The 26,233-nt window shown below is 35.9% G+C and overlaps 3 protein-coding genes across 3 annotated transcripts; all 3 read right to left on the reverse strand.

Moving 5' to 3' along the window:
• Positions 1 to 3,357: 3,357 nt before the first annotated feature.
• On the reverse strand, positions 3,358 to 4,291 carry LOC106976625 (olfactory receptor 8G5-like). The gene is given in 3 exon segments (XM_015074051.3): positions 3,358 to 3,665; positions 3,668 to 4,033; positions 4,036 to 4,291. Coding segments are annotated over 3 exon segments (930 nt in total).
• Positions 4,292 to 16,920: 12,629 nt separating this feature from the next.
• On the reverse strand, positions 16,921 to 17,855 carry LOC106976590 (putative olfactory receptor 8G3). The gene is given in 2 exon segments (XM_015074015.2): positions 16,921 to 17,513; positions 17,516 to 17,855. Coding segments are annotated over 2 exon segments (933 nt in total).
• Positions 17,856 to 23,552: 5,697 nt separating this feature from the next.
• Positions 23,553 to 24,564, reverse strand: LOC106976592 (olfactory receptor 8G1-like). The gene is given in 2 exon segments (XM_015074016.3): positions 23,553 to 24,110; positions 24,112 to 24,564. Coding segments are annotated over 2 exon segments (960 nt in total). The 5' UTR covers positions 24,559 to 24,564; the 3' UTR covers positions 23,553 to 23,597.
• Between the last annotated feature and the right edge of the window lie 1,669 nt (positions 24,565 to 26,233).

Consider the following 26,233-nt stretch of genomic DNA (forward strand, 5'->3'; position numbering starts at 1 on the left):
GGTGTTTATAAAATAAGGTACCAAGATCATATACCCTCAAGACTTGAACATATTCATTCCCTCTGGGTCATCTCCTTCAGATCCCTTTGGACATTTCTCATGATTCACAGTGGTAGTTCTGAGGGAACAATTAGATTAAAATTAACCACATTTACCCCCAAGACAAAATAATTATAGATGTTTTGAAATGGAAAACATCTACATCTCTTTCAAGTCTGCTGGCCTGGAGAATGGACTCCAATCTTGACTTCAAGGCTTCAGGCTGAGTACTTTTTTTTGCCTCCTTTACTTGCCTGTCTTTACATGTGGTAATATTGCAACACCTTATTTTCAAGGACGCAAACATTTTTAGGACTATGTAGATATTTACAATGAGTATCACTGTTGCAGACAGGATATAATCAATAATAAGGAATTATTTAATTATCATCTTATGTGGTTTTTACTAGCAAATGCACCTTACAAAAAAAAAAAACATTAATAAGCTAAGTACTTTCAAAGGAAGATTATAAATCGGTAAAGTGTCTTTAAACCATCCTGTATGAAAAACATTTAATAAAAATAACAGTAATATACATTGAGCATTTGGCAGGTACTATGCTAATTTATTATTATTTTTTTGTTCTTTTATGTTTAAATTTAGGTCTCAAAACAATCTTATTAAATAAGAGAGGAAATAAAAGCACTGGGAGTTTTAGAACTTGATCATATAGCTGCAAAGTGAGCTGAGGTTAAATCTCAGATCTTTTCCAGATCTGATTCCAGACCAAAGCTTCAAACTTTTCCACTATGAAAGCTCCTGGGACGTTTTGCATACAAAAGCAGAGACATGACACTTATTTTCAAATTCATGAGCAGCTGCTAATTAGAATTATTACATGCTTTTTCGTGGTGAATAACCAGTAAAAAAAAATGGAACTAATAAAAAGTTAGATTTCATTTCAGTGTAGAAAGAAAAAAATTAATGGGATAAAATAACTTGTGAAGAATTGAGTTTCTATTACTATAAGGGTTTAAGTATGAGTAAGAGGGCATGCTTACAGGGCAGAGGAGGCCTTTGAGCACAACTGGTCTGGGCTCAAATGCAAAGTTAGGTGGAGACACACACACACACACGCACGCATGCATGCTTGTGTAGAAACACACACACACAGCAATATAAAGGAATATTACTCAGCAATATAAAGGATGAGATCTTGTCATTTAGGACAACACAGATAGACCTGGAGGGTATTATGCTAAGTGAAATAAGTCAGACAGAGAAAAACAAATACTATATGATTTCACTCATATGTGGAATCTTAAAAAGAAAAAAATGCAAAAACAAAAAAAAAGCAGAAATAGACCCATAAATACAGAGAACAAACTGATAGTTGCTGGAGGGGAGGAGGCAGGGGATGTGAAAAATGAGCGAAAGGGAGACGGAGGTACAGGCATCCACTTATGAAATGAATAAATTACAGAAATGAAAGATACAGTATAGGGAATATAGTCAATGGTATTGTCGCAGTGTTTTATGGTGAGACATGGTAGTTACACTTGTGGTGAACTTTGCATAATGTACAGAGTTGTCAGACCACTGCGTTCTACACCTAAGACTAATGTAATGTGTGTCAACTATACTTAAATAAAAATAATAAAAATACATAAAAGGGGGAAAATCAAAGACCAAATTTTTAAAAAAAGAGTATAATGTATCTCTACTGCTGGAAGCAATAACCAAGGCTTTATATTTAAATATTTAATGCCCTTTCTTCTTAAGTTTAAATAGCAAAGAATTTCCTCTATGCCAGTAGGTGGAATTATTTGGGTACGGTGGCCAGACAGGATTGTTTCGGCCCCAGACATCATTCTACCACATGATTTGCCATGTTGACCCATTTGATTTCAAATCTACTTAATTTTTTTGAGTCTCTAAGGCTGCATACTTAAATTCACGAATAATTAGACTTGCTTTAGGGACTCCTTGATTGTTGACAGGATTTAATGACATAAAAAATCAGGTATTTGCAGGTTACCATATCTGTGCTGGGATTTGCCACAGAAGAATCTCAGGACTAGTATTTCTTAGTTTTTTTTTTATTATTATTACATTTCTTTATTTTTGAGAAGCAGAGAGAGACAGAGCATGGGTGGGGAGGGGCAGAGAGCAAGGGGCACACAGAATCTGAAGTAGGCTCCAGGCTCTGAGCGGTCAGTACAGAGCCCAATGTGGGACTTAAACTCATGAACCGTGAGATCATGACCTGAGCCAAAGTTGGACGCTCAACCGACTGAGCCACCCAGGCACCCCAGGACTAGTATTTCTTAGTCCTTGTACAGAAACAACTAGGGATGCTACAAGTTATCTTAGAGATCCTTAGAGAATTCTCCAAAGTTACACCTCATTGATTTAAACTGAAACCAGAAAGCCACATATATAACTTGAAGGGGTTAATGGGTGAAGACCTACGTTGGATAAATATTAGTTTTCATATGAATATTTTATAGGGGGAAAGTAATTACCAAGAAAATTATCAAGACCCTCTAGGTAGCAGGCATTCTGCTATTTGGAGACATGGCACTGAACTACATGTACAGGGGTCTACCTTGATGGAGATTACAGTCTAGTGTGAACTTGGACAATACACAGATCATTGCAAACTAGATTAACGGATGCCAAAGCAGGAGGATATTGGATTGGGGACAATAACAACACCCACATGGGCCTGTAACTCAGATTTAACGTTCTGTGCTTTTCCACGGTTAATAACCAGTAAAAAAAGAAAAAAATGAAACTAATAAAAAGTTAGATTTCCCTTCAGCATAAAAAGAAAAAATGTTTCTTACATATGAAAGAGAGGAAAAAAGTTTCTTAAGTTTCTTAAGTATGAAATAGAGGAAATAACTCAGAAAAAGAAAGTACGGGGTAGGATATAGTGGGAAAGAGGTTTTCCCAGGTTAGAGGTGTGCAAAAACTAGAGATTACAGTCATTACATTGCTATGATTTTTATATTTTTGACTGCATAGAAAAAAAGGATATGGCTAAGCACTTCTGGAAGATACTTTCATTATGGTTGCAAACTGAGTTTTTATCAGTTTACCGAAGACAAGGGGAGGAGATGATGGTAGTGGCATTAGTGGGTCCATGTATCCAGGTCATCCTTAGTACTTCTAATCTGTGTCTCAGTGATACTCATGAGAGAAAAATCCAGAGAGCAGTGACATCAAAAGGCCATAGGAGTAAGAAATAATGTGAATAGAATCCCACTAACTGAGGATGTGTATTGACAAATGGGCTGAAATTAAACATATTGATTCATACAATGTAACAGACAATGGCTGAGACTAATAAATGATCCTCATGTTATTTCCAATCACAAGAATATTCTTCTCTCTAGCATTTTCTTCAGTGCGACATTGACATCTTTATTCCTCAGGCTGTAGATCAGGGGATTCAACATAGGCACAACAATAGTATAAAACACAGAAGACACTTTTCCTCGGTCTAGGGAGCTCACAGATGATGGCTGCAGGTACATGAACGCAGCGGATCCAAAGAAAACAGCAGCAGCGGAGATGTGGGAGCTGCAGGTGCTGAAGGCTTTGCACCTGCCCTCGGTGGAGCGGATGCGGAGGATGCTGGCCATGATGAAGATGTAGGAGCTAAGAATCATGAGGCTGGGGCGAGGATATTAATTGCACTAAAGACTAGAATCAGTAATTCATTGACGTGGGTGCTAGAACAGGAGAGCTTTAAGAGGGAAAGAAGATCACAGAAATAATGGTTGATCACAGCGAATTTGCAGAAGTGAACCCTAAACAAGCAGCCTGTATGAACAAATGCACAAACCAGGGCTATAATATACACTCCCCAAATCAGGGAGAAACAAGCCTGATGGGACATGTTGATATTATAAAGCAGGGGGCTACAGATGGCAACATAGCGATCGTATGCCATTGCAGCTAACATGTAACATTCTGAGATAGCAAAAACAAGGAAGAAATAGAGCTGAGTTATGCATTCAGAGTAGGAGATGTGTTCATCTCTGTCACAAAGTTCACTAGCATTTTGGGGGTAATGACAGTGGAATGGCAGAGATCAATGAAGGACAAATTACTGAGGAAGTAGTACATGGGGGTGTGTAGGTGAGCACTGAGCCCTATCAGTGTGATCATGACCAAGTTCCCCACCACTGTGACCACATAGACTCCTAGGAAGAGAAAGAAAAGGGGCAGCTGGAGTTCTGGCTGTTGTGTTAGCCCAGTGAGGATAAACGCAGTCACTGTGGAAAGATTTTCTGCTGCCATGTTCCTGTGAGTGGTTTCTGAAGGGGACAGAGAAAAACATGGTTGTTGGGAAAACTTCATTATTCTCTATTTTAGAGTAGGATGCCCCATGTAGATGATTCTTGTTTTAGATATCCTCTTGGTCTATATGGTTATTTAACTCTAGGTCAATTTACATAAGTAAAATTCATCGTGATTTAATATTTATTAAGCCTCATTTTCAAATATAATAAATGGATTTATATAAAAATAACCATGTTTATAAATCATTAAAAATTGCCAAGTGTTTCCCATTTTGAATATTTCAACGATAATCAAGCCAATATTTGTAAGTTGAGACTCAGAAACCTAAATATTTAGAGAAGCCAGTGTAGATGAGTAGAACTGGCATCATGACACCTTGAGGAGACCAAATACTGCTAAGCGTTAATAGCCTGCAATTAATTTCTGGCAGAAATGCATGAGATCTTATGATTTTCAGATCTTTACATTTTAAAAATAATTATCAGGAAATCTGAATCTCTACATAAAGTCTTCAGATGTTTAAATACTATTATTCAGATGAAACAACACCTACAGCTATCATTGTACAAATCTACTAAGTGGATTGGCCCACCATTAGTGCCTTTGTGGTCCTGGACCAAGTACTTCTGCCTTTGCTTGGAAGAAAGCAGTATGAGTAGTGGTTAAAAGGCAGGCCTTAAATTCAGATTCTGATACCGTCATTTAGTTAGTAGCTGATACCCTTGGAACAAGTCAATCAATCTCTTTGTGTCTTGCCTTCTAAATCTATAAAAGAGAAATAACAATATTATCCACTTTGTCATAAAATTGGGAGAGATTTATCAATCAGAAAGTGAGAATAATCAATTACTGTGTTGTTTTTCATGATTAACAGTTTATCATTTGCAAAATAAGCTGTAACTTACTTCAAATTACAGAAACAGAAATGTTAGTATCTCAGTCCTTCTTTCTGTTCCTTCATCTTTGATACAAAGCAGAGGCATAAAATTAGAAAACAGAATTACAAACGTCCTCCCTATTCAGTTAAATGGCAAAAAGATTATTTTGCCATTACGTGCACCAAAGTAAACATTTCAAATGGGTTAGAGTTGAATTTATGTAAATAAAGAAAATACAAAAAAATCTAAAAATTTCTATCTCACTTCTGCTCCAATATAAACCTGCAATCAGATCTGAGCACAAAGACTAAAACATCAGAAAGAAGGGACTGAAGAAAATCTTTTAGATCATGGAGTAGTTTTAGAAATTTTTTAAAAAGGATATATATGTATGTATATATATATATATATATATGCATATATATATATAAGAATAATAACAAAAACAAAAGATATAAACAACAAAAACTAACCATAAAAATTGTTTACTTGTACTTCATCAAAATTAGGAGGGCACCTGTTGGGAGAAGCACTGGGTATTGTATGGAAACCAATTTGACAATAAATTTCATATTTAAAAAAAAATAAAAATAAAAATGACCATTAAGAAAATGAAAAGTGGGAAGACTGGGTGGCTCAGTGTCCGAATTTGGCTCAAGTCATGAACCCATGGTTCATGGGTTGAAGCCCTGTGTCATGCTCTGTGCTGACAGCTTGGAGTCCAGAGCCTGCTCTGGATTCTGTGTCTCACTGTCTCTCTGTCCCTCCCCCACTTGTGCTCTCTCTCTCGCTGTCTCTCTCTCTCAAAAATAAATAAATAAACATTAAAAAAAAAAAAGGAAAAGAAAAGAAAATGAACAGTTAATCCCAAAGCACAAGCTTTGAGTTGGTGGGGCTCGAACTCACCAATAGTGAGATCATGACTTGAGCCGAAATTGAGAGTCGGTTGCTTAACCAACTGAGCCACCCAGGTATCCCAATACTTGCAATTTTAATGTAAATACAAGCAACTTTTAGAAGTTTAAAATATATAAACAGATTCCTCACAAAAATGCATTTGAATAGTCAAGAAGTATATGAAAATATACTCAATATCCTTAGTCACCAAGGACATGAAAATTTAAAACTAAATGAGACACGTCTATACACCTACATTGGATTGGGTGATGAACAACCACAAATACCCTGGCAATACCGGATGCTGGTGAGCAGCAACTGGACTGATACAAAACTGGTGGGATACTAATATGGTTCAGCCACTCTGGGGAAGAAGTTGGCAATTTCTTGTAGATTGAAATAGACAATCCAACAATTAAAGTAAGTCCACATTAAAACAGATCTAGGGATGACAAGTGTGGAGACTGCTTGGGATTCTCTCTCCCCCTATGCCCCTCCCCTGCTCTCACACACGCTCCCTCAAGCTCTCTCTCTCTCAAAATAAATAACTAAACTTAAAAAAAAAAAGGTGTGCTCCCAACAATAGATAATAGCAAGTGGTCACGAGATATATATATAACTATAATATAATATAATATAAATATATTTATTAGATATATAATATAATTACATATAAATATATATACATATATAAATATAAATATTATATATAAATATATATAAATGTAAATAATTATATATAATTATATATAATATAACATAAATGTATATAATATAAAAATATAAATATATTTATTTTATATATATATACATATATATATATATACACACACACACATATATATATATATATATATATATATATATGTAAAATCAGGGGTGCCTGGGTAGCTCTCTTGTTAAGCGTCAGATTTCATCCAGGTTATGATCTCGCAGTTCCTGGTTGGAGTCCTGTATCAGGCTCTGTGCTGACAGCTCAGAGCCTGGAGCCTCTTTCAGATTCTGTGTTTCCTTCTCTCTCTGTCCCTCCCCTACTCATGCTCTGTCTCTGTCTCTGTCTCTGTCTCTCTCTCTCTCTCAAAAATAAACATTAAAATAAGTAAAAAAATTAAAACAGATCTATTTAATCCAGTAATTCATTTATCCAAAACAAATGTAAGCATTTATATCTACAACAATTTGTACAAAAATGTGCATGCCAGCTTTGTTCATAACAACACCAAATTGGAAACAACTCAAATATATGTTCATCAACTGATGAATAGATGGATGAGTTGTAAAATACATTGCATATATACATACACACACACATATACATATATATATATATATACACACACACACACACACACACACATATAAATATATACACACGTATATGTATACATACATACAGAGAATGGAATAGTACTCAGGTTTTCTTTGTGTGAGAATTTTTAGCAAAGGATTGGATTCATTTAATAGATACCACCTATTTTTTCTTTCTTCTGAGTTTTCCTAAAATGAAATTTCAACGCATTCATCCACTTTGAAAATGATCAAATGTGTGGTACTGGGTTTTTCATGATGATTTCTTTAACATTGAAAAATATTTTTGATTATGCAGAGATTTCTGCTTATTCATTTCTAAAATCAGCAAAGTATGGTACTTCTCTTTTTCCTTGATTTCTTATTCTAGAAGTTTTTCAATTTTATGAATTGATTTCAGTAAATCAACTTTTGGCTATGTTGATTTTATAAAATATATGTCTATTTTCTATTTAGTTTCCTTTCTAATAACTATTTTTTTATTCTTTGTTAATTTCTTCAGCATGATTTCCTGTTCTTTTCCTAACTTCTTAAAATGGAAGCTTAAATCAGTATCTTCAGCTTTTTTTTCTAGTGTGTACATATAAGTTATACATTTCTCTCTAAACTCCACTTCACTGAATCTCACATGTTTTGATACATCAAATGTACAATTTAATTTACTTTAAAATATAATTTCTGTTTCATTATTTTTACTGCTCCATGGATTATGTGGAAGTGAATTGCTACCTTTCCAGAAGTTGGGCTTTTTTCTTTTTTTTTTAGGTAGTCCTATTTTTAGATGTTTGCCTTAATTTCATTATGTCTGATGAACATACTGTGAATTATCTAAATTATTGAAAATTGCTTAGAATTCTTTATAATGAAGTATAAGGTCAGTTATTATAAGTATTACCAGTGCATCTTAAGGCATGTTGTTTGTTTTTGAGGGTCTTGTACTATATATTATTACAATTATTGAAATAAATCACATATTGAAATAATACACAGTCACTTATTACCAATGTTGTTTAGATTTTGCATATGCATAATGATTTTTTTTGTCTGTTATTCTAATAGTTATTGGGATTAGGTATGTCAGTGTCTCCTACCAAATTTCAGATTGTCTCTTTATCCCTTTAGTTGTTCAAGCCTTAAATTAAACTTTTTATTGTTATGGAATGGCCCCTTTTAAATTTAGTAATGTGTTCTGGTTATAGTCTCCTTTGTCTGATATTAATACATCATCATGAAATTTATTTTTGGCTAGTGTTTGCAAAGCATTTAATTGTCCATCTACTTAATATTTCTGCATATTTTTTGAAAGAGGCAACAAGTGAAACAATTATTTTAAAATAGCATCGCATAAAATAACAACAGGTAAACCTCAAATACATCAAATCTAAGAAAATTTGTGCAATGTTTATGCACTAAAACTTATAACTAATTCTGAGAGAAACTAGAAAAAACCTTAATAAGGAGAGAAACTTGCCATATGCATGGATTAAAAAACTGAATAGTGTAAAGATATCCCTCTCAAGTATAGGGATAGTTTCAACATATTTCATTTCCTAGATATAATTTCCTTTTTTAATGTTTACTTGTATATTTTTGAGAGAGAAAGTGCGAGAGAAAGAGAGGGAGACAGAGGATCCAAAGCAGGTTCCGCACTGTCAGCGCAGAGCCCAACATGGGGCTGAAACTCACAAACAGTGAGATCATGACCTGAGCCAAAGTTGGCTGCTTAACTGACTGAGCCACCCAGGCACTCTTTCTAGATAGAACTTCTAAACAAATAATCAGTATATTAACACACCTGTAGGGTCCTGAAGGGATCATTTGGCTACTACTGGTCATCTCATGGATTTATGGAAAATACCAACTTAGTATCATATCAGAGGAGAATCATGATATTGATTCTCAAAAGGTTTTAAATATTGTACTATAGAAACTCAAGCACATTTTCCTGTGCTAGACTTCATTCTCTATATCCCTTTCTCCTTATATCTGTTTTTACTTAATTTATACATATTGGATCAGTAAATGCCTTTCTTTCTAGAATCCTATTTGTCCAAGTCAGAAGAATTTTATGTCAGTTGTTCATTATGAACACAGACACAATTTATTGTTATTTCATATAGGCAGGTGGCACAGGTAATAATACTAATAAGCTGTAGGTAATACAGAATTCCATGGGCTGGTTGCTCTACAGACTGTGCTAGACTTCAGCCAGATGTAGAAGACCATATCTGAACACAGAGTGGTCAAGGATTCCTCAATATGGTTGATCGGGGTTATCTAGGGAAATTACAGTATTTACAAAAATGATGACTGTAAACATAATTATAATGAAAAACAGAATTTCTTGAATCACCCTCCCTGTGCTGTTGGTCTGTTCCTGAGCAATAACATAATGTCTGCAGAATATCTCTGGTAAAGTTTTTTCTTTTCCATTTTTTTCTGAAGGTTACCTCCAGAGTTCTAAATAATGTGTTCATATTGCTATTTCTAGAATTATCAACTTTGAACATTAAACAAACTTTCCATGTCATAGGTAAAATTACTTTTTATTAAAAAGTTAAAGTGGTAACCATCACCTTCCCTCTCATTCCAATATCTAGTAGTTGGATTCTATTTTTGATATTTTCTTAATCACTTTTGCATATTTAAAAATATTCTCAAAACTCCTTTATTCATAACTTTCAAAATTCTCTCAACTCATCTGGAGAGATTTTGTTTGTTTAATATAAAATTTCTACCCTTATTCTAGACATTGTGAATCAGAATCTCTGAGGGTGAGAAAGTTTATAGAACTGAACTTTCTAAAAATAAAATTAAAAGAAACAAACAAAACTATCTGAGTAATTCTGGTGATTGTTGGGGAATAATTGGATTAAGAAATTAAAGTCAGTCTATTGGTTCAAATGGAGAGCTTCTCTCTTTCTTTGGTTTAATTGAGCAAAAATTACTGAGAGACAACAGAGTGCCCGACACTGGGCTGAGGTACAGAGATATGAAAAGTAAAATGACATACTCCTTGCTCTAATAGAATTTAAAATCTAATTCCTATTTTGTTACATATTTTTCAATACCTTCTAAAGATTCAGATGTAAATGTTGTGATCATCTAACTCAGGGATTAAATGAATTTGGGAGGAATAGCCTAATAATCAATAGTGAAGTTGACTTTAATACAACCCAACAGACCTGTGCTAATAGCTAGAGAAAATATTGTGTAGAGATTTGATTTTAAGGAGGTCTAATATTCCTTATAATTAGACATAATGTGGCAATAAAATCAGAGTGAAGTCAGAGAGAAATAAAAATTTTGGATGGTTTCCTTAACTGATTCAGAGTTATGAACCTAAATGTATTTGAGTTTTTATTTATTTAAAAATGTATTTTCTAATCATTTCTCAGCCGTTTGACTAAGATCAAGTGTAAAAATGTATTTTCTATAATTTGTCATAACCTAATGTCCATAGGATCAATATAAGGCTCTGAAAAATATCTTTGCTTGTGAAAAAAACTATGCCCCTTATAAACATAAAGACAAATTAAGCATATAGGGGTCCCTGTCTATTACATTCAAGTTTGGTCATTAAAAATTCAGCATATATGATAATGGCAATAAAAAGTCCGGCCAGAGCCAGTTTAGAATATAAATCATGTAACATCAAAGAATGAGATCAGGTCACTGAACATCATAAATATTGAAGGCTTTTCCTTCTACCATTTACTTACTTGGACTGTAGTAGTCATGGTGGGGAGTACAGTTGTAAAAAGCATTGTGGAATCAAACTCTGTGGAGTTTTCCTTTTGTGAGTTCAGCTTGGTTTGAGAAATTGCCACTCCCTCGTCATATGGTGTAAATCCTACCATCAACAATATCATCATATAACTATAACTTCTGCCCTAAAGGACTACCAGGAAAATGAACCCAGACACTGAAAATAGTTCAAGCAGTCATACAGAGAAAGACAGATACCATATGTTTTCACTCTTACGTGGTTCCTGAGAAACTTAACAGAAGACCATGGGGGAGGGGAAGGGGAAAAAAAGTTACAGAGAGGGAAAGAGGCAAACCATAAGAGACTCTTAAAAACTGAGAATAAACTGAGGGTTGATGGGGGGGTGGGAGGGAGGGGAAAGTGGGTGATGGGCATTGAGGAGGGCACCTGTTGGGATGAGGACTGAGTGTTGTATGGAAACCAATTTGGCAGTAAATTTCATATTAAAAAAAAGAAAATAGTTAAAGCAAACAAGTTAGAACTCGGTGGAGAAAATAATTGTTAACTTCTAACTTAAGTTAAAAAAAATTCTTCCTGTACACGGTATGTGGTTTGAATGTAATTCTTATGAAACATAAAATAAGCATATTCCTTATTAAATCAGTAAAGCCCATAGAATAGTGGATGAAAGAAATGGCAATGGGAGATTTTGATTTCATTTATAAAAATGCTAGACTATGATGATGAATAATCCACATAAGATCGATACTATAGCTTCCCCCCAACTCAAGCGCTGGAGAATTGGAATATCATGAAATGATCACAATGGTGAAGTATTGTTTTTTAGCCCTCAGGATAGTGGGGGGCAGCTTAGGACATACAGAGCCTCTTAGCTAGTCACCAACAGCCACAAACTATCTCATCCCCTTACCCCATTATGCCACACCAATATTAAATACTCCAGGTGTGCCATGAGGCTAGGAAGCACTGTGCTACACTTATATCCATTTATATCCATAGTTCTGTATTAGTTATGGATTTTTTTTTTGAGGAGGAGGGGCATTGACACTATAGAAAGCATGCAGAAGTATCAAGAGTTTGGAAAATATTTGAATGTAATGGGATAACTTGCATTATCAAACAGGAAGAGAGTTCATTGTGTGTATGTGCTGGAAACATTCACGAATATATATACCCTTTAACCGATGTAAGGAAAAATATTCTAACATTTATTAGAAATGGAATGAGCTATTTATTGTTAGTGATAAAATACACTCAACCATAAACCAGTTGATAATCCACATTCAGGGACACTGGAGAAAAGATGTCCTTCATTGAATTTAGGATTAAGTACAAAAATCCACACTCTTGCCCTTCTCCACCCTTAGTTTTTGTATCGTCTTCCTCCACCACAAAACATTTGGCTTCTGTCAGCTCCTGGAATATGGCATGTTTTCTCAACTGTCTACCTTTTTTTATTTGCTATTTTTTCACATGAAATGGCTTTACCAATTCTTTGTCTCTCTGTTGTCTGTTAAATATCATTTTCCTTTTCAAATCTCATTTAAATTGAAGAAACTTTTGAAACATTATCCAATTCCTTGTAATGGATCAGATCTTTCAACTGCATTCTCAGAAAACTGTCATTTCTAAACAGCACATTTTCAGACTTGAACTACCCTACAAGTCAGATGATGGACCAAATCAGACCTCTTCTCCTCTGTGTCCCAAGTGTGTAGCACAATGTTTGGGACATTAAGGAGAATTGCCAAAAGTATTTTATAGATCAATCAATCAATAAATGTATTGAGGAATATTTGCCTGAACTCCAAGGTAATTACTTCCAGACTTAATCATCTCAAATCACAAAGGTGAGATGAGCACAGTCACCTCTCTTCTTCCTAGAAACCTCAATTCCAAATTGTATTTCTACATGCTCTCAGAGCAGAAAACACTCATGCTGATACTGGGGACGCAACACTCCACTATCTTTAGTGCCAAGACAGCAGGCACAGCCACTGGTCCCTGAGCCACTTTTTGAGCAGGTCTGTGACACAGGCCAGCGTCTCCAATTGTAGGTCTCCAGTTTGTGTTTCTCCAGCTTCAGAGTAGCAAACCCCTTACCTTCACAGTTCCCTGATCACTTCTGATCGCTGCTCTCTGAAAATTGGTCCTGGATTTAGGCATGCCAGGCACCAAATAACGTGGGGACAAATACTCTTGAGGATTTCCATGTCTCAGGCAACCAGCTCTTGAGAAAAGAAGCAATTGCAGTTGGCATTTCCCAGTTGTGTAATTTTTTCCTTCTAGAGAGATTCTTTTTCAATTCTGAACTTACCAATTAGTGATAAAGATTTGCTCACAGGAGCACCTTAGGATTTTTTTTTTAATGCAAAGAGTGATCCAACAGGATCAGATTATGCATTTCTTACAAATTCTTAGCCAGTGCTTTTGGATCACAGTCCACACTGTGAATAGCAGGTTTTGGAGGGTCGGGGCATATCCTGCCAAGGTGTCTTATGTGGAATACGGTTACTAATTTTAAAATAATGGATTAAACCATTTATTTCCTCACACAAAATATGTGTAATTTATTTTATGCATAAGTAGGTAATATACTTACTTGATTCAAAAGTAAAATCTGTGTATAATTGAATTTTGAAGTTATGGGACAAGAACTCTGAATATTGATATAATATTTGCCTTTTTGAGGTCCCTGTTACTAATAATTCCATTTGCTAAATTGTGTATTTAAAGACAGTACAGTAAAACCTTGGATTGCAGGTAACTTGTTCTGTGAGTGTTCCGCAAGATGAGCAAACATTTCTAAAAAATTTTAACTTGATAAATTATCCATGTCTTGCAATACAAGTAGTACATGAGGTCGAATGTCACGTGATCACAACTGAGCCCATGGTTCTTGAAATTCGCTTTGATATACAAGCACTTTGGATTACAAGCACGTTTCTGAAACAAATTATGTTCTCAAACCAAGGTTTTACTATATTTTATTATCAGGCATCTATGTTTCATATTCCTTTCCTTTATTATATATTTTCAGACTTTTTTTTCATTAACAGGAATATTTGAAAGCATTCCAACCTGAAGGTAAATTGGATGCTCACATCAGGGGAACTCTTATAAAATATGGTCAAATATATCAGGTTCAATTCTCTTTAAAGAAGTTTAAGATTGGTTGCATCTTAGTGTTTCTCAATTTTAGAATTTTAGATGCACAGTTTAAAACATCAAAAAAAAGTTTTATTAATCTAAATACCAAGGGTGTACTCCACAGCAATTAAATCAAAATTTTAAAGTCCAAGGTCAGATATCAATATTTGTTAAAAAGCTTCTCAAAATTTAGTGTGCATGAGAATAATCTAGGGATCTCATTCAAATGCAGATTCTGAATTAGCAAATCTAGTGTATGGCTAGAGATCATGAATTTTTAACAAATTCTCAGGCTATTCCAATGCTGTTGGTCTATGGATCACATTGAGGAACAAGATGTTAGATGATCTCTTGTTTTGAATCCCTTCCACTATAATTCTTTCAAATTCAAGCAAGGTCCCACATGTCCATGCATTACAAAGCTTTTTATCTTTGGAATAGCAGTGGCTGCAGGATTCTGGAATGTTTATGGTAGAATATTATGTGTCGGGAACAACCTTACAAGTGAACAGACTAAGATGTGTCCTGAACGAAAGAAGTGGGAAGGGAGTTGGAACTTGGTTAAAGTCAGAAAAGGGAAGGGTAGGAACAGACCTTTCCATAAATGATTGCACAATAATGAAAATATTAAATTCATAGTAGTTATAGTGTTCATTCTGTCAGTGTATATGTACAGATTCAGGAGAGAATATATAAAGAGAAACAAGGAGACAGAAATTTGAATGTTACCAAGACTTACGTGTCCCAGTTGCATCGCTATGAATTGTTACTTAGGTTTAGTGAGCTTAATCTTGAGAGTTCAACAATCGTCATCCTTCCATTTAGTAATCCAAATTAGAAATTTGTATCCATTCTCACAGTTTCCTGTACCTTCAACTCACCTCGGTTCAGTCATGTCTGAACAATCCACTTTTCAAAAATCTCTTGAGACTTTCCTTCCTTTCTAGCTCCAATGTCACTGCATGAAGTGTCCTGTTTAGAACAATCAAATGGCTGCTGACCGGTCTTGATTCAGCCTTTTTGTCTTTCCATTATCTTCCAACCAGCGTAAGTGTGATACTACTAACATGCTAAGCTAATTGTTTCACTTCCCTGATTAAAAAATGTGTAGCACCTCCCTTCACTAAAATAAGGAGATATGTCTGACAGTGACCCAGAGGTGATTCATGAACTGTCTTCTGTAACTTTTCTCTTTTCATAGCTTTGCCACATCACCCCAAATGTAACATGATTTTCTGGGTCTGCAGAGGCTTTTCCCTTCTTAGCGATGAGACCATTACCTTTCACATGGTCTGTATTTCATATAGAAGCTTAAGCCCAGGTAATTCAAAGGTCTACCTACCAGGACTCTTTTTGTTTGTCCTATGTGAGTCTTTCTGTGTCTGTTGGACAGAACACTGGACTAGGAATCACACCTAATGTGTGTGGTGCACTTGTAGCCTTTTTCCCTTGCTTCATACAACTGATGAAAATTAAGTCAAATAGTAAATATGACAGCTTTTTGAAAATAAATGTTTGCAATCAGTGAGTGGATACATAATGGGTACAAGAGTGGTAAGATATTTATTTTTGTCTTATATTTGGAAACTATGTGTAAATACTGCAACTTTTTATATCAGGTGAATAACAGCACATTATCCTAAGGACATTGATCTGACAATACTGATGTGGATGGTGTGAACCAGGAAGAGACAAAAGACAACAGTTTAGACTATTATGTAAATGTATAGTTACGATCTTAAATGCCCAAAAACAGAAGAACAAAATATGAAAGGAAAGAAGAGTTGTCTCAAAGAGACAACTGTCATGAAACGGCAACTCTTTCTAAATTATTGGGGAAAAGAACATGAACCACAAGAAAATGATACAACTGAGCAGGACAAAACCGGTTGTTTTCAAGTATAATAACGTGAAACTCTGTAAAGAGATTCCACAATGAGTCTCCATGTTTGCTCTGTTTTGTCTTTGATCTGTACAGGTTTGAAAGATTTTTATTATTTTCTTTGTATCATATGAAGTAAAAGTGCAGTTCAAGTTGAAATTATTTATACGAAAGCATCTGTCACATAGGGAACTGGAGATGATATATGTGTAGAAAGAAATTCTCGAGGATGTCCCAGACTTATCCACCATCATCCAGGGCCAAAGTACCACTTTGAATAAAACTGTGGGCCATGGAGACAATTTTGTAGAAAGATCGTTATTATGTTTGGGACCAGGGCACCTACAAACCAAATAAGGTTCTATATCCTCATCTTTCAAAGGAAAATAGCACATTCTGTGACAGAATAAATATTAAATAAAGTTATTTACTTAAAATGCTTGACACAATACTTCAAATTTCATAGGATGTCATAACATATGCTATAATTATTATCTTCATCATCATCATCATCGTTATTATTGTTGTGTGTATTATTATTAAACATAAACCTGAGGCTCCTTTCATACTCAAGAGTCTTTGATTTCATTCTTAGTATTTCTCCACACATAATCACTGTAATAAGGTTTACAGGAGTGGCCTAGAGGGGAATTTAGGAATTGTGTTCTTTGGGGAAGTGTCATTGGATTTCTAAAAATGTGTACAATAAACCTAACACATTACATAGCTCAGCAAATCTGAAAGACCTGCTTCTGATAGGACATTATGATACTGATTCTATTCATGAACATTTTCTACTGCCCAGAATTTTCTTCAGGGCAAATTTGACATCCTTATTCTGCAGACTATAGATCAGGGGGTTCAGCATGGGCACAATGGTGGTATAAAACACAGAGGACACTCTCCCTTGGTCCAGGGAGCTCACAGATGATGGCTGCAGGTACATGAACGCAGCGGATCCAAAGAAAACGGCAGCAGCGGAGATGTGGGAGCTACAGGTCCTGAAGGCTTTGCACCTGCCCTCGGTGGAGCGGATGCGGAGGATGCTGGCCATGATGAAGATGTAGGAGGCAAGGATGGTGAAGGCAGGAGTCAGAATGTTAAATGCACTCAAGACTAGGACCAATAATTCATTGATGAAGATGCTGGAACAGGATATCTCCAGGAGTGGAAAGAGATCACAGAAATAATGGTTAATCACATTGCTCTGGCAGAAAAGGAGCCTCATCATAAACAGCGTATGGATTGTAGATCCAACGATGCCCAAAATATAAACTCCCACTGTGAGCCGGAAGCAGATGTGTGAAGACATGACGACATTGTAAAGCAAGGGGTTGCAGATGGCAGCATAGCGGTCATAAGCCATTACAGTAACATGTGACACTCTGAGATAGCAAAAACAAGGAAGAAATAGAGCTGAGTCATGCATGCTGAGTAGGAAATTATGTTCTTCTCAGTCACAAAGTTCGCCAGCATTTTGGGGGTAATGACAGTGGAATGGCAGAGATCAATGAAGGACAAATTGCTGAGGAAATAGTACATGGGGGTGTGCAGGTGAGCACTGAGCCCTATCAGTGTGATCATGGCCAGGTTCCCCACCACCGTGACCACATAGACTCCTAGGAAGAAGAAGAAAAGGGGCAGCTGGAATCCGGTCTTCTCTGTTAGCCCAGCGAGGAAGAACTCAGTTACTGTGGAATTATTTCCAGGGTCCATTATCCCCTCATCTGGTTCTAAGCTTAAAAAACAGAAAATGAGTGTACTTGTGGTGTGTGTGTGTGTGTGTGTGTGTGTGTGTGTGTGTGAGAGAGAGAGAGAGAGAGAGAGAGAGAGAGAGAGTGAGACAGAATAATTTTATGGAGATCATTATTTTATTCCTCATCAAGGGACATTCATAATGTTGGTATCTCTTGAATCTCTTCCATCACTCTAGGGCAACCTATGATTCCAGCTGACCAGAGGAAAATTCAAGAAACTTATAATTAAGATATTTCTAATTTTTACAGAAAACACCAAGTTTTAGATTTTTTTTTTGAGCTAGTTAGTAGGAAAGTTACTACCATTATTTCTTTTTTTTTAAGTCTTTATTCAAATTCCAGTTAATTAACATGCAGTCTAATAACTAGTTTCAGGTTACAATATGGTAATTCAACTACTGTTATTTCTAATGACTCTTTCCTATATCCTTTGGGGTATCCTATATGTATACATTAATGTCATACTTACCAAATGGCATAATGATTAAATTTTCATTTAGTTCAAAATAAGAAAGAGTAACTTGTTTTCTACAGTCAATAAACATAGGATTCACAAGTCTGTAAAAAGTTGTTATTTTGACCTGAATCATTTTCCTTCCTAGAATTCTAACTCCGAATAAAAACCTGAAGAACTGGGCAACTACCAATACCATCCCACCTGGAATTCTGCTAGTCTGCTTGTCGAAGGTTCCTTCACCCAGGAAGAAAGCTACTGCCTCATAAGGTAAGAACATAGCATACTTACACCTCAACAACTTCTCCCATAGTGAAAACTGTCTTCCTTTGTTTATAAATTCAACTAATCCCAGGGGAGTGACACAATGACCAAAATTTAGGTAATATATTGCATCACTATGGCCAGAGAAGCAGAGGATTATAAATAATTTAAGTTAATTGGACTTCATGTTGGTGGTGGAGGCCAGAAAACTACACTTATTCCCAAAATATGAGAAAGGTTTTGGAAGAAAAACACCCTGGTGTCTTCTTATCATGTATTTCTCATGTACTCTCTACAGAATTGAAAGATGATAGAAGTATGGATTATTAGAACACGTGCAAAATACAACTACAAATTTTAGATTAAATTCAATACGGGACAACAATGTGATTTTTTAAGAAAGGCTAACATATATTTCATTTAGATTGCAAAGATTTTAAAGAGATTCTAGAAAATGGAAATTTATTTTCTTAATAGTCAAGCAACAGTTGGAATATTGTTTTCAATTTGGGTTACAATACTTTCTGTGATTTAGAAAAACTGGAAATTTTCAGAAAAAGTATCAGAAATCTTGTCTTTTAAGGAATGGCTGAAGTAACAGGATATTTATTAGCAAAAAAAGATTTATGTGACACATAACAGTTGCTGCCAAATGTTCAACATAATGCTACATTTAAAAGATGTTGGATTCATTTTTTTAAGTTTATTTATTTATTTTGATAGAGAGAGAGAGAATGCTAAAATTGGGAAAGGACAGAGAGAGAGGGAAAGAGAGAATCCCAAGCAGGCTCAGTGCTGTCAGCACGGACCCCCAGTGCAGGACTCAAACACATGAACTGTGAGATCAAGTGAGATCAACCTGAGCCAAGATCATGACCTAAGTCGAAATTAAGAGTCAGATGCTTAACTGACTGAGCCACCCAGGCTCCCCATTTCGATATTGGACACATTTTATATGTCTCCAAGAGAATGAAGTCAAATGACCTGCTTGAAACTATTAGAAGAAATATCTGGTTTCACATCAGAGAACATTACAGTCACACATAATCTGATCTTATAGCCAGAAATGTTAGAGCACAGCCTAAAAGGCCACGGAGCAGATATTGTTGATGGATACAAGGTTTAGATGGGTGATTGGATTAAATCATCCTGAATATCTCTTTAAATTCCAACTTTCATGATTATGTACTTCTAATAGGTCCTGACAGTAGCACAGTAGCCATTGATGCAAAAAATTCAGTCCTACATTTGCTCTAATGTTCTGAAAAATGAAAACATTAATTTCTGTCCCGTGTGAAAATTAAATTAAATGATACCTGTAAAGTGAGGTCCCCAGCACAGTTCCTGGCTCTTGGTAAGAACTTAATCAATGTCAGTGTTGTTTCAATTGTAATCTATTTAAGTATGTCCCTGCTCTGTTTTTCATTCGCCCAACACTGTCATTCCCATAATGGCAGTAAGAGTTTCCAATTTCTTTCCTCAGCAGATCTTCTTGTTGTTTCTTTCCATGAACACATGATAATACAGAGATTTTCAACTTTTTTACTGAATAGTAACCTCTTAAAATAATCAGTATTTTCCAAGGTCTCCAAATAAAGTTCAAACTAATTTGTCATTCAAAGATTTACAACAATAACAACAAAGTTTCCTTTTTTATATCCCAACAAATACCATGTTATTTAGTTATTTGGTAGACTGTTAGTTTTTACTCACCATATCCCTTTAGCTTTTCTCTTCTTCCATTCCATCTACCTTACGACGTTTATTCAGCAGTTAGGATCATTTAGTTAAGAATTTAATATGAGAGAGGCACCTGGGTGGCTCAGTGGATTGAACGTCAGACTTCAGCTCAGGTCATGATTTCGGGGTTCATGAGTTCCAGCCCCACTTTGGGCTCTGTGCTGACAGTTTAGAGCCTGGAGCCTGCTTCAGATTTTGTGTCTGTTTCCCTCTCTCTCTGCCTCACACACACACACACACACACACACACACACACACACACTCTTTCTCTCTCTCTCTCTTTCTGTCTCTCAAAAATAAATAAATATTTAAAAAAATATTTGAAAAGTTTAGTAGGAGAGCCCCAGTTAACATGACCATTTTGTGTGTGGGCCTATGAATACATTTCTTGTGTTTTACATAAGCACTTACTTTATATTAATTAGTATGAGTTATTTACTGGTTTCCCTTCTCTACTAGACTGTAAAATCAATACAGTACTTAGCACAGTGCTTTGCATCTAGTGAACCTCAATCAATATGTGTTTAATAAAATTATGAAGGAAGGTTAGAGATATATTAACATAGACTCAATCTAAGTCGGCAAAGCCCTCACACTGCCTGAGTTGAAATGAGTAAACAAAAAAGTTTCTGCCATAATTTTATACTAGAGGGGACAGAGAGATAACAAAGGGGTCTGTGGTCATGAGAAAGTGTGAACAATAGAACGAGGACAGGTGAGGATGAAATGGCTGCGTACATCTCTGTGTGCGCTGGGAAAGGAGCCTGAGTGGAAAGCTAAGATTTTAAAATCCAAGGACTGTGATTCAGACATAGCTTTCCTTCTTCACAGAGAATTCAGTGCCGTGCACTTTTCTTCTTCATTGTTCTGAAGGGAAAAATGATCTGACGATGCTGGTGGATAGTTCGGAGTACCAACCTTGCAGGACTCTTTAGTGCTGAGGGAGTCATAGCCTATAAGTCTCCTTTGGCCATTGTTTTTAGTCACTGATCTTGATCTCTGGTGAAGCTGATGCCCAAAACTGTCTGTCCCCCTGCAAAGGTTGGTTGATATTATCTGAGGATTTTACACAGATGCTAAGGTATAGATGCTAAGGGTCTGATTAAGAGTAAACAATGATAATGGCCTCCCACTAGGATCTTATCCCACAAGTATCCACTCATGGGAAAAGAAACAATTAGAATTTCCCTTTCTCCATTGGTACTCAAGGGCTTAATAGTGTCACAAAAGTGTTATTCATTGTTCTTATTAGGTTACACATTAGAACCAAGGATGTGAGAGATATTGTTAGAGCTCTGGTGAATTTCATGCCAGCCCATTTTTAAATGCAAAATTTCAGGAAATTTATAAGACATGCACTAAAGTTTTCTGAAGTCCCTTCCCACAAGGGCAAAGTAGAAAATCAGGGAAAACAACCTGGTTATGTAAGATCTGAAAGTTTTTATTTTCATTGGTCTCTGTTAACTGTATTCAGATTTCATAATATACTCAGAAAACAGTGATATTTGGAATATTTTAACTTGTGGCCTAAGTGAAAGCATATGCTAAATATTGCATAAATCCCTGGGAAGTTCCTAATTAGAGTAAGAAGGAGATATGGTAACTTTATTTTTTTCTAAAATAAAGAGAAATGATGAGGAGCAAAGAAATATGTGTGCTATACAAATTATTTTATTTCTGTATAAATACTGAATCATTTTATTTGTTTGGTAATAAAAACCGATGGTTTAATCCCATTAAAAATGGCCAGGGGACCTGAATAGACATTTTTCCAAAGAAGATGTATAGATGGCCAACAGCACATGAAAAGATACTCAACATCATTAATCATCAGGGAAATGCAAATCAAAACTACAATATCATCTTATACCTGTCAGAATGACTAAAATCAGAAAGACAAGAAATAAGTTTTGGTGAAGATGTGGAGAAAAGGAACACTTGTGTATTGTTTGTGGAAATGTAAATCGGTACAGCCACTGTGGAAAACAGTATAGAAGTTCCTCAAAAAGCTAAAAATAGAAATATCATATGATCCAATAATTCCACTACTGGATATTTACCCAAAGGAAACAAAACACTAATCAGAAGGATATATGCACCTTTATGTGTATTGCAGAATTATTTACAATAGCCATTCAAGTGTCCATGGAAGCCATTCAAGTGTCCATCAATACATAAGTGGATAAAGATGATATAGCATATCTATACAATGGAATATTACACAGTCATAAAAAGAAGATCTTGCCATTTGCAACAACATAGATGGACCTAAAGGGTATTAGGCTAAGTGAAATAAGTCAGACCAAGAAAGACAAATACCATATGATTTCACACATATGTGGAATCTAAAAACCAAAATGAATAAACAAAAAGTAGAATCAGACCTGTAAATACAGAGAACAAACTTTTGGTTGCCAGAGGGGAGATGGATAGGGTATGAGCAAAAAGGGATGAAGGGAAGAGGGGGGTACAGGCCTGCAGTTATGGAATGAGTAACTCACAAGAATAAAAGGCACAGCAAATGGAATGTAGTTAATGGTATTGTAATAGTATTGTATGGGGACAGATGGTAGCTACACTTGGGGCAAGCATAGAATAATGTACAGAGATGTTGAATCAGTATGTTCTATACCTGAAACTGAAGTAACATTGTGTGTCAACTATATTTGAATTTAAAAAAAAAAAAAAAAAGAGGGAAAGGAAAGCTTACTGGTAAGACCTTGGCTGGCAGGTAGTGTATGTTACCTATTGTGGTTAGTCATAGTCTTCATGCCAAACATGTAAAATTAAAAGTTTATTAACCCTATATTTTAATAACGCTGATTTACAATATACCATCCTTTCCTATAACTAGTAGAAGTTAAGTCTTGAAAAACATATTAAAATATAAGGCAATAAGTATTATCAAAGGAATTGTACTTATTTCATCAACTTAAGTTAGCAAATAACCATTGTTATGCATCCTATTTCTAGGAGATATCCCAATTCTGCAAATTTTGTTTGCATGCACTTTGCTTTCTAACTCTATGTCCAATACACTTGGTGTGCTATCGTGTCCACATGGTGCCCAGGTCAATGTCTAATATACCCTATCATATGGTGATGCTGTCCATGTGACTGGCACTATGAATCCAGTCCTCCCTCACTGTTCTTCAAAATTATCAAGTAGAATGAACAATTTCATTACTTGTGGACATACACTGTTGTCTCTGGATTGTTTCCTTATCAAACCCTCTCCGAGAATTACAAAGCTTTTCTCAAGCAAAATACCCATTTCCTTCTTTTTTCAAGGATCTTATTCAGGACAACTCTGACATCTTTATTCCTCAGGCTGTAGATCAGGGGGTTCAGCATAGGCACAATAATGGTGTAAAACACAGAAGACACTTTCCCTTGGTCCACGGAGCTCACAGATGTTGGCTGCAGGTACATGAACGCAGCGGATCCAAAGAAAACGGCAGCAGCAGAGATGTGGGAGCTGCAGGTGCTGAAGGCTTTGCACCTACCTTCGGTGGAGCGGATGCGGAGGATGCTGGCAATGATGAAGATGTAGGAGCTAAGAATCATGAGGCTAGGGGCGAGGATATTAAATGCACTGAAGCACAAAACTACCACCTCGTTGATATAAGTACTGGAGCAGGAGAGCTCCAACAGTGGGAAAAGATCACAGAAGTAATGGTTGATTCTGTCAGCCTTACAGAAAAGCACTCTTAGCATGCAGCCTGTGTGAGCTGAGGCACCAGTCAAGCCCATGATAATACACCCCAACTACCAGCCGGGAGCAAACCTGATAAGACATGGTGACATTGTAAAGCAATGGGTTACAGATGGCAACATAGCGATCATACGCCATTATAGCCAACATATGACATTCTGATATAACAAAAACAAGGAAGAAGTAGAGTTGAGTCATGCATGCTTGGTAGGAGATGAAATTCCTCTCTGTCACAAAGTTCACTAGCATTTTAGGGGTAATGATGGTGGAATGGCAGAGATCAATGAAGGACAAATTACTGAGGAAATAGTACATGGGGGTGTGCAGGTGAGCACTGAGCCCTATCAGTGTGATCATGGCTAGGTTCCCCACCACCGTGACTACATAGACTCCTAGGAAGAGGAAGAAAAGGGGCAGCTGAAGTTCTGGTTTCTCTGTTAGTCCAGCGAGGATGAACTCAGTCACTGTAGAATGATTTCCTGCTGTCATTTTCCTCTGGGAATTTTATGTAGAAAGAGAAGAAGAAAAATTGTGGTAGATATTTATTGTCCCACCATGCAATTTAGTATGAAACAGAATTTGTCTTTTCAGCCATGTAGCTTCAGTGCTGTCTGTCCCTGATCTATGTTAGCGCTCAAAGACGCTGAGGTCTCCATAATGTGGGGCATGTAAATAAATATCAGTCAGAACTATCCCTTTTTTGTTCTATGCTGTAAAAGTTGGTCTTATGCACTTCTATGTTTATGCAGCATTATTTACCCTAGCCAAATTGTGGAAGCAGCCCAAGTGTCCATTGATAGATGAATGGATAAAAATGTAAAGATTTATATATATATATATATATATATATATATATATATATAACAGAATATAATTCAGCCATAAAAAAGAATGAAATCTTGCCATTTGCAATGACATGGATGGAGCTAGACAGTATTATTACACTAAGCAAAATCAGTCAGTCAGAGAAAGACAAATATCATATGATTTCACTCGTACATGGAATTTAAGAAACAAATGAGCAAAGGGAAAAAAGATAGAGAAAGAGCAAACCAAGAAACAGACTCTTAACTATAGAGAACAAACTGATGGTTACCAGAGGGGAGGTGGGTTGGGGGGGATTGACTAAATAGGTGATGGGGATTAAGGAGTCCATGTGTGGTGATGAGCACCGGGTGATGTATGGAATTGTTGAATCACTATATTGTACACCTGAAACTAATATTACAATGTGTTAACTAACTGGAACTTAAAAAGAAACTAAAAAAAACACTTGCAGCGGCCAGTGCTTGACTGCCACATTCTCCTCTCTTTCTAGAAAAGGAATAACAAGTTAGGCAGAAGTAGTTCAGTAGCTATGTTTTATCTTGATAGCACAGCTTTAGAATATGTTACAGAACATGCAGTTTTCAAATCACCACTCTCTATAAACTTAAAACCTCTATATACTTCTGCTACCTACTTGACCCATGAAAGTATTTGAGTTTGTAAATCTTCTCTAAAACTTTCTCTCCTGTCCTCCTTTAGGAAACAGACTCTCCCTTGAGAGGAATAATGACAACTCTAAAATTCTCTTTTATTCAAATGATCAAAATTAAATTTGTTTTGATTTCCTCATTTGTTTGTGGTAAAAAAAAAAATCACATAACAGAATTTACAATCTTGACCATTTTAAGTGTAGAGTTCAGTAGTGTCAAATATGTTCACATTGTTGTGAAACAGATCTCCAGAAATTTTTCATCTTGCAAATCTGAAACTCTGTACCCATTAAATAAATCCCTTTTCTCTCTCTCCCTTGGGCCCTGTTAAGTCCTATTCTGTATGTTTCTATAAATTTAACTACTTTACGTACCTCACATAAGTGAAATCATTCAGTATTTGTATTTTTCTGACTGACTTATTTCACTTAACATAATGTCCTGAAGATTTCTCAAACTTAAATGACTCAAAGGACCACCTTGATTTAAAAAAAAAAAAAAAAAAAGATGTTGGGACACCTGGGTGACTCGGTTAAGCGTCCAACTTCGGCTCATGTGATCTTGCCGTCAGTGAGTTCAAGCCCCCCTGTCAGGCTCTGTGCTGACAGCTCAGAGCCTGGAGCCTGCTTCTGATTTTGTGACTCCACTCTCTCTCTGTCCCTCCCTTCCTCATGTTCTGTCTCTCT

The sequence above is a fragment of the Acinonyx jubatus genome, chromosome D1, assembly GCF_027475565.1.
Source record: "Acinonyx jubatus isolate Ajub_Pintada_27869175 chromosome D1, VMU_Ajub_asm_v1.0, whole genome shotgun sequence".
Taxonomy (NCBI): Eukaryota; Metazoa; Chordata; class Mammalia; order Carnivora; family Felidae; genus Acinonyx; species Acinonyx jubatus.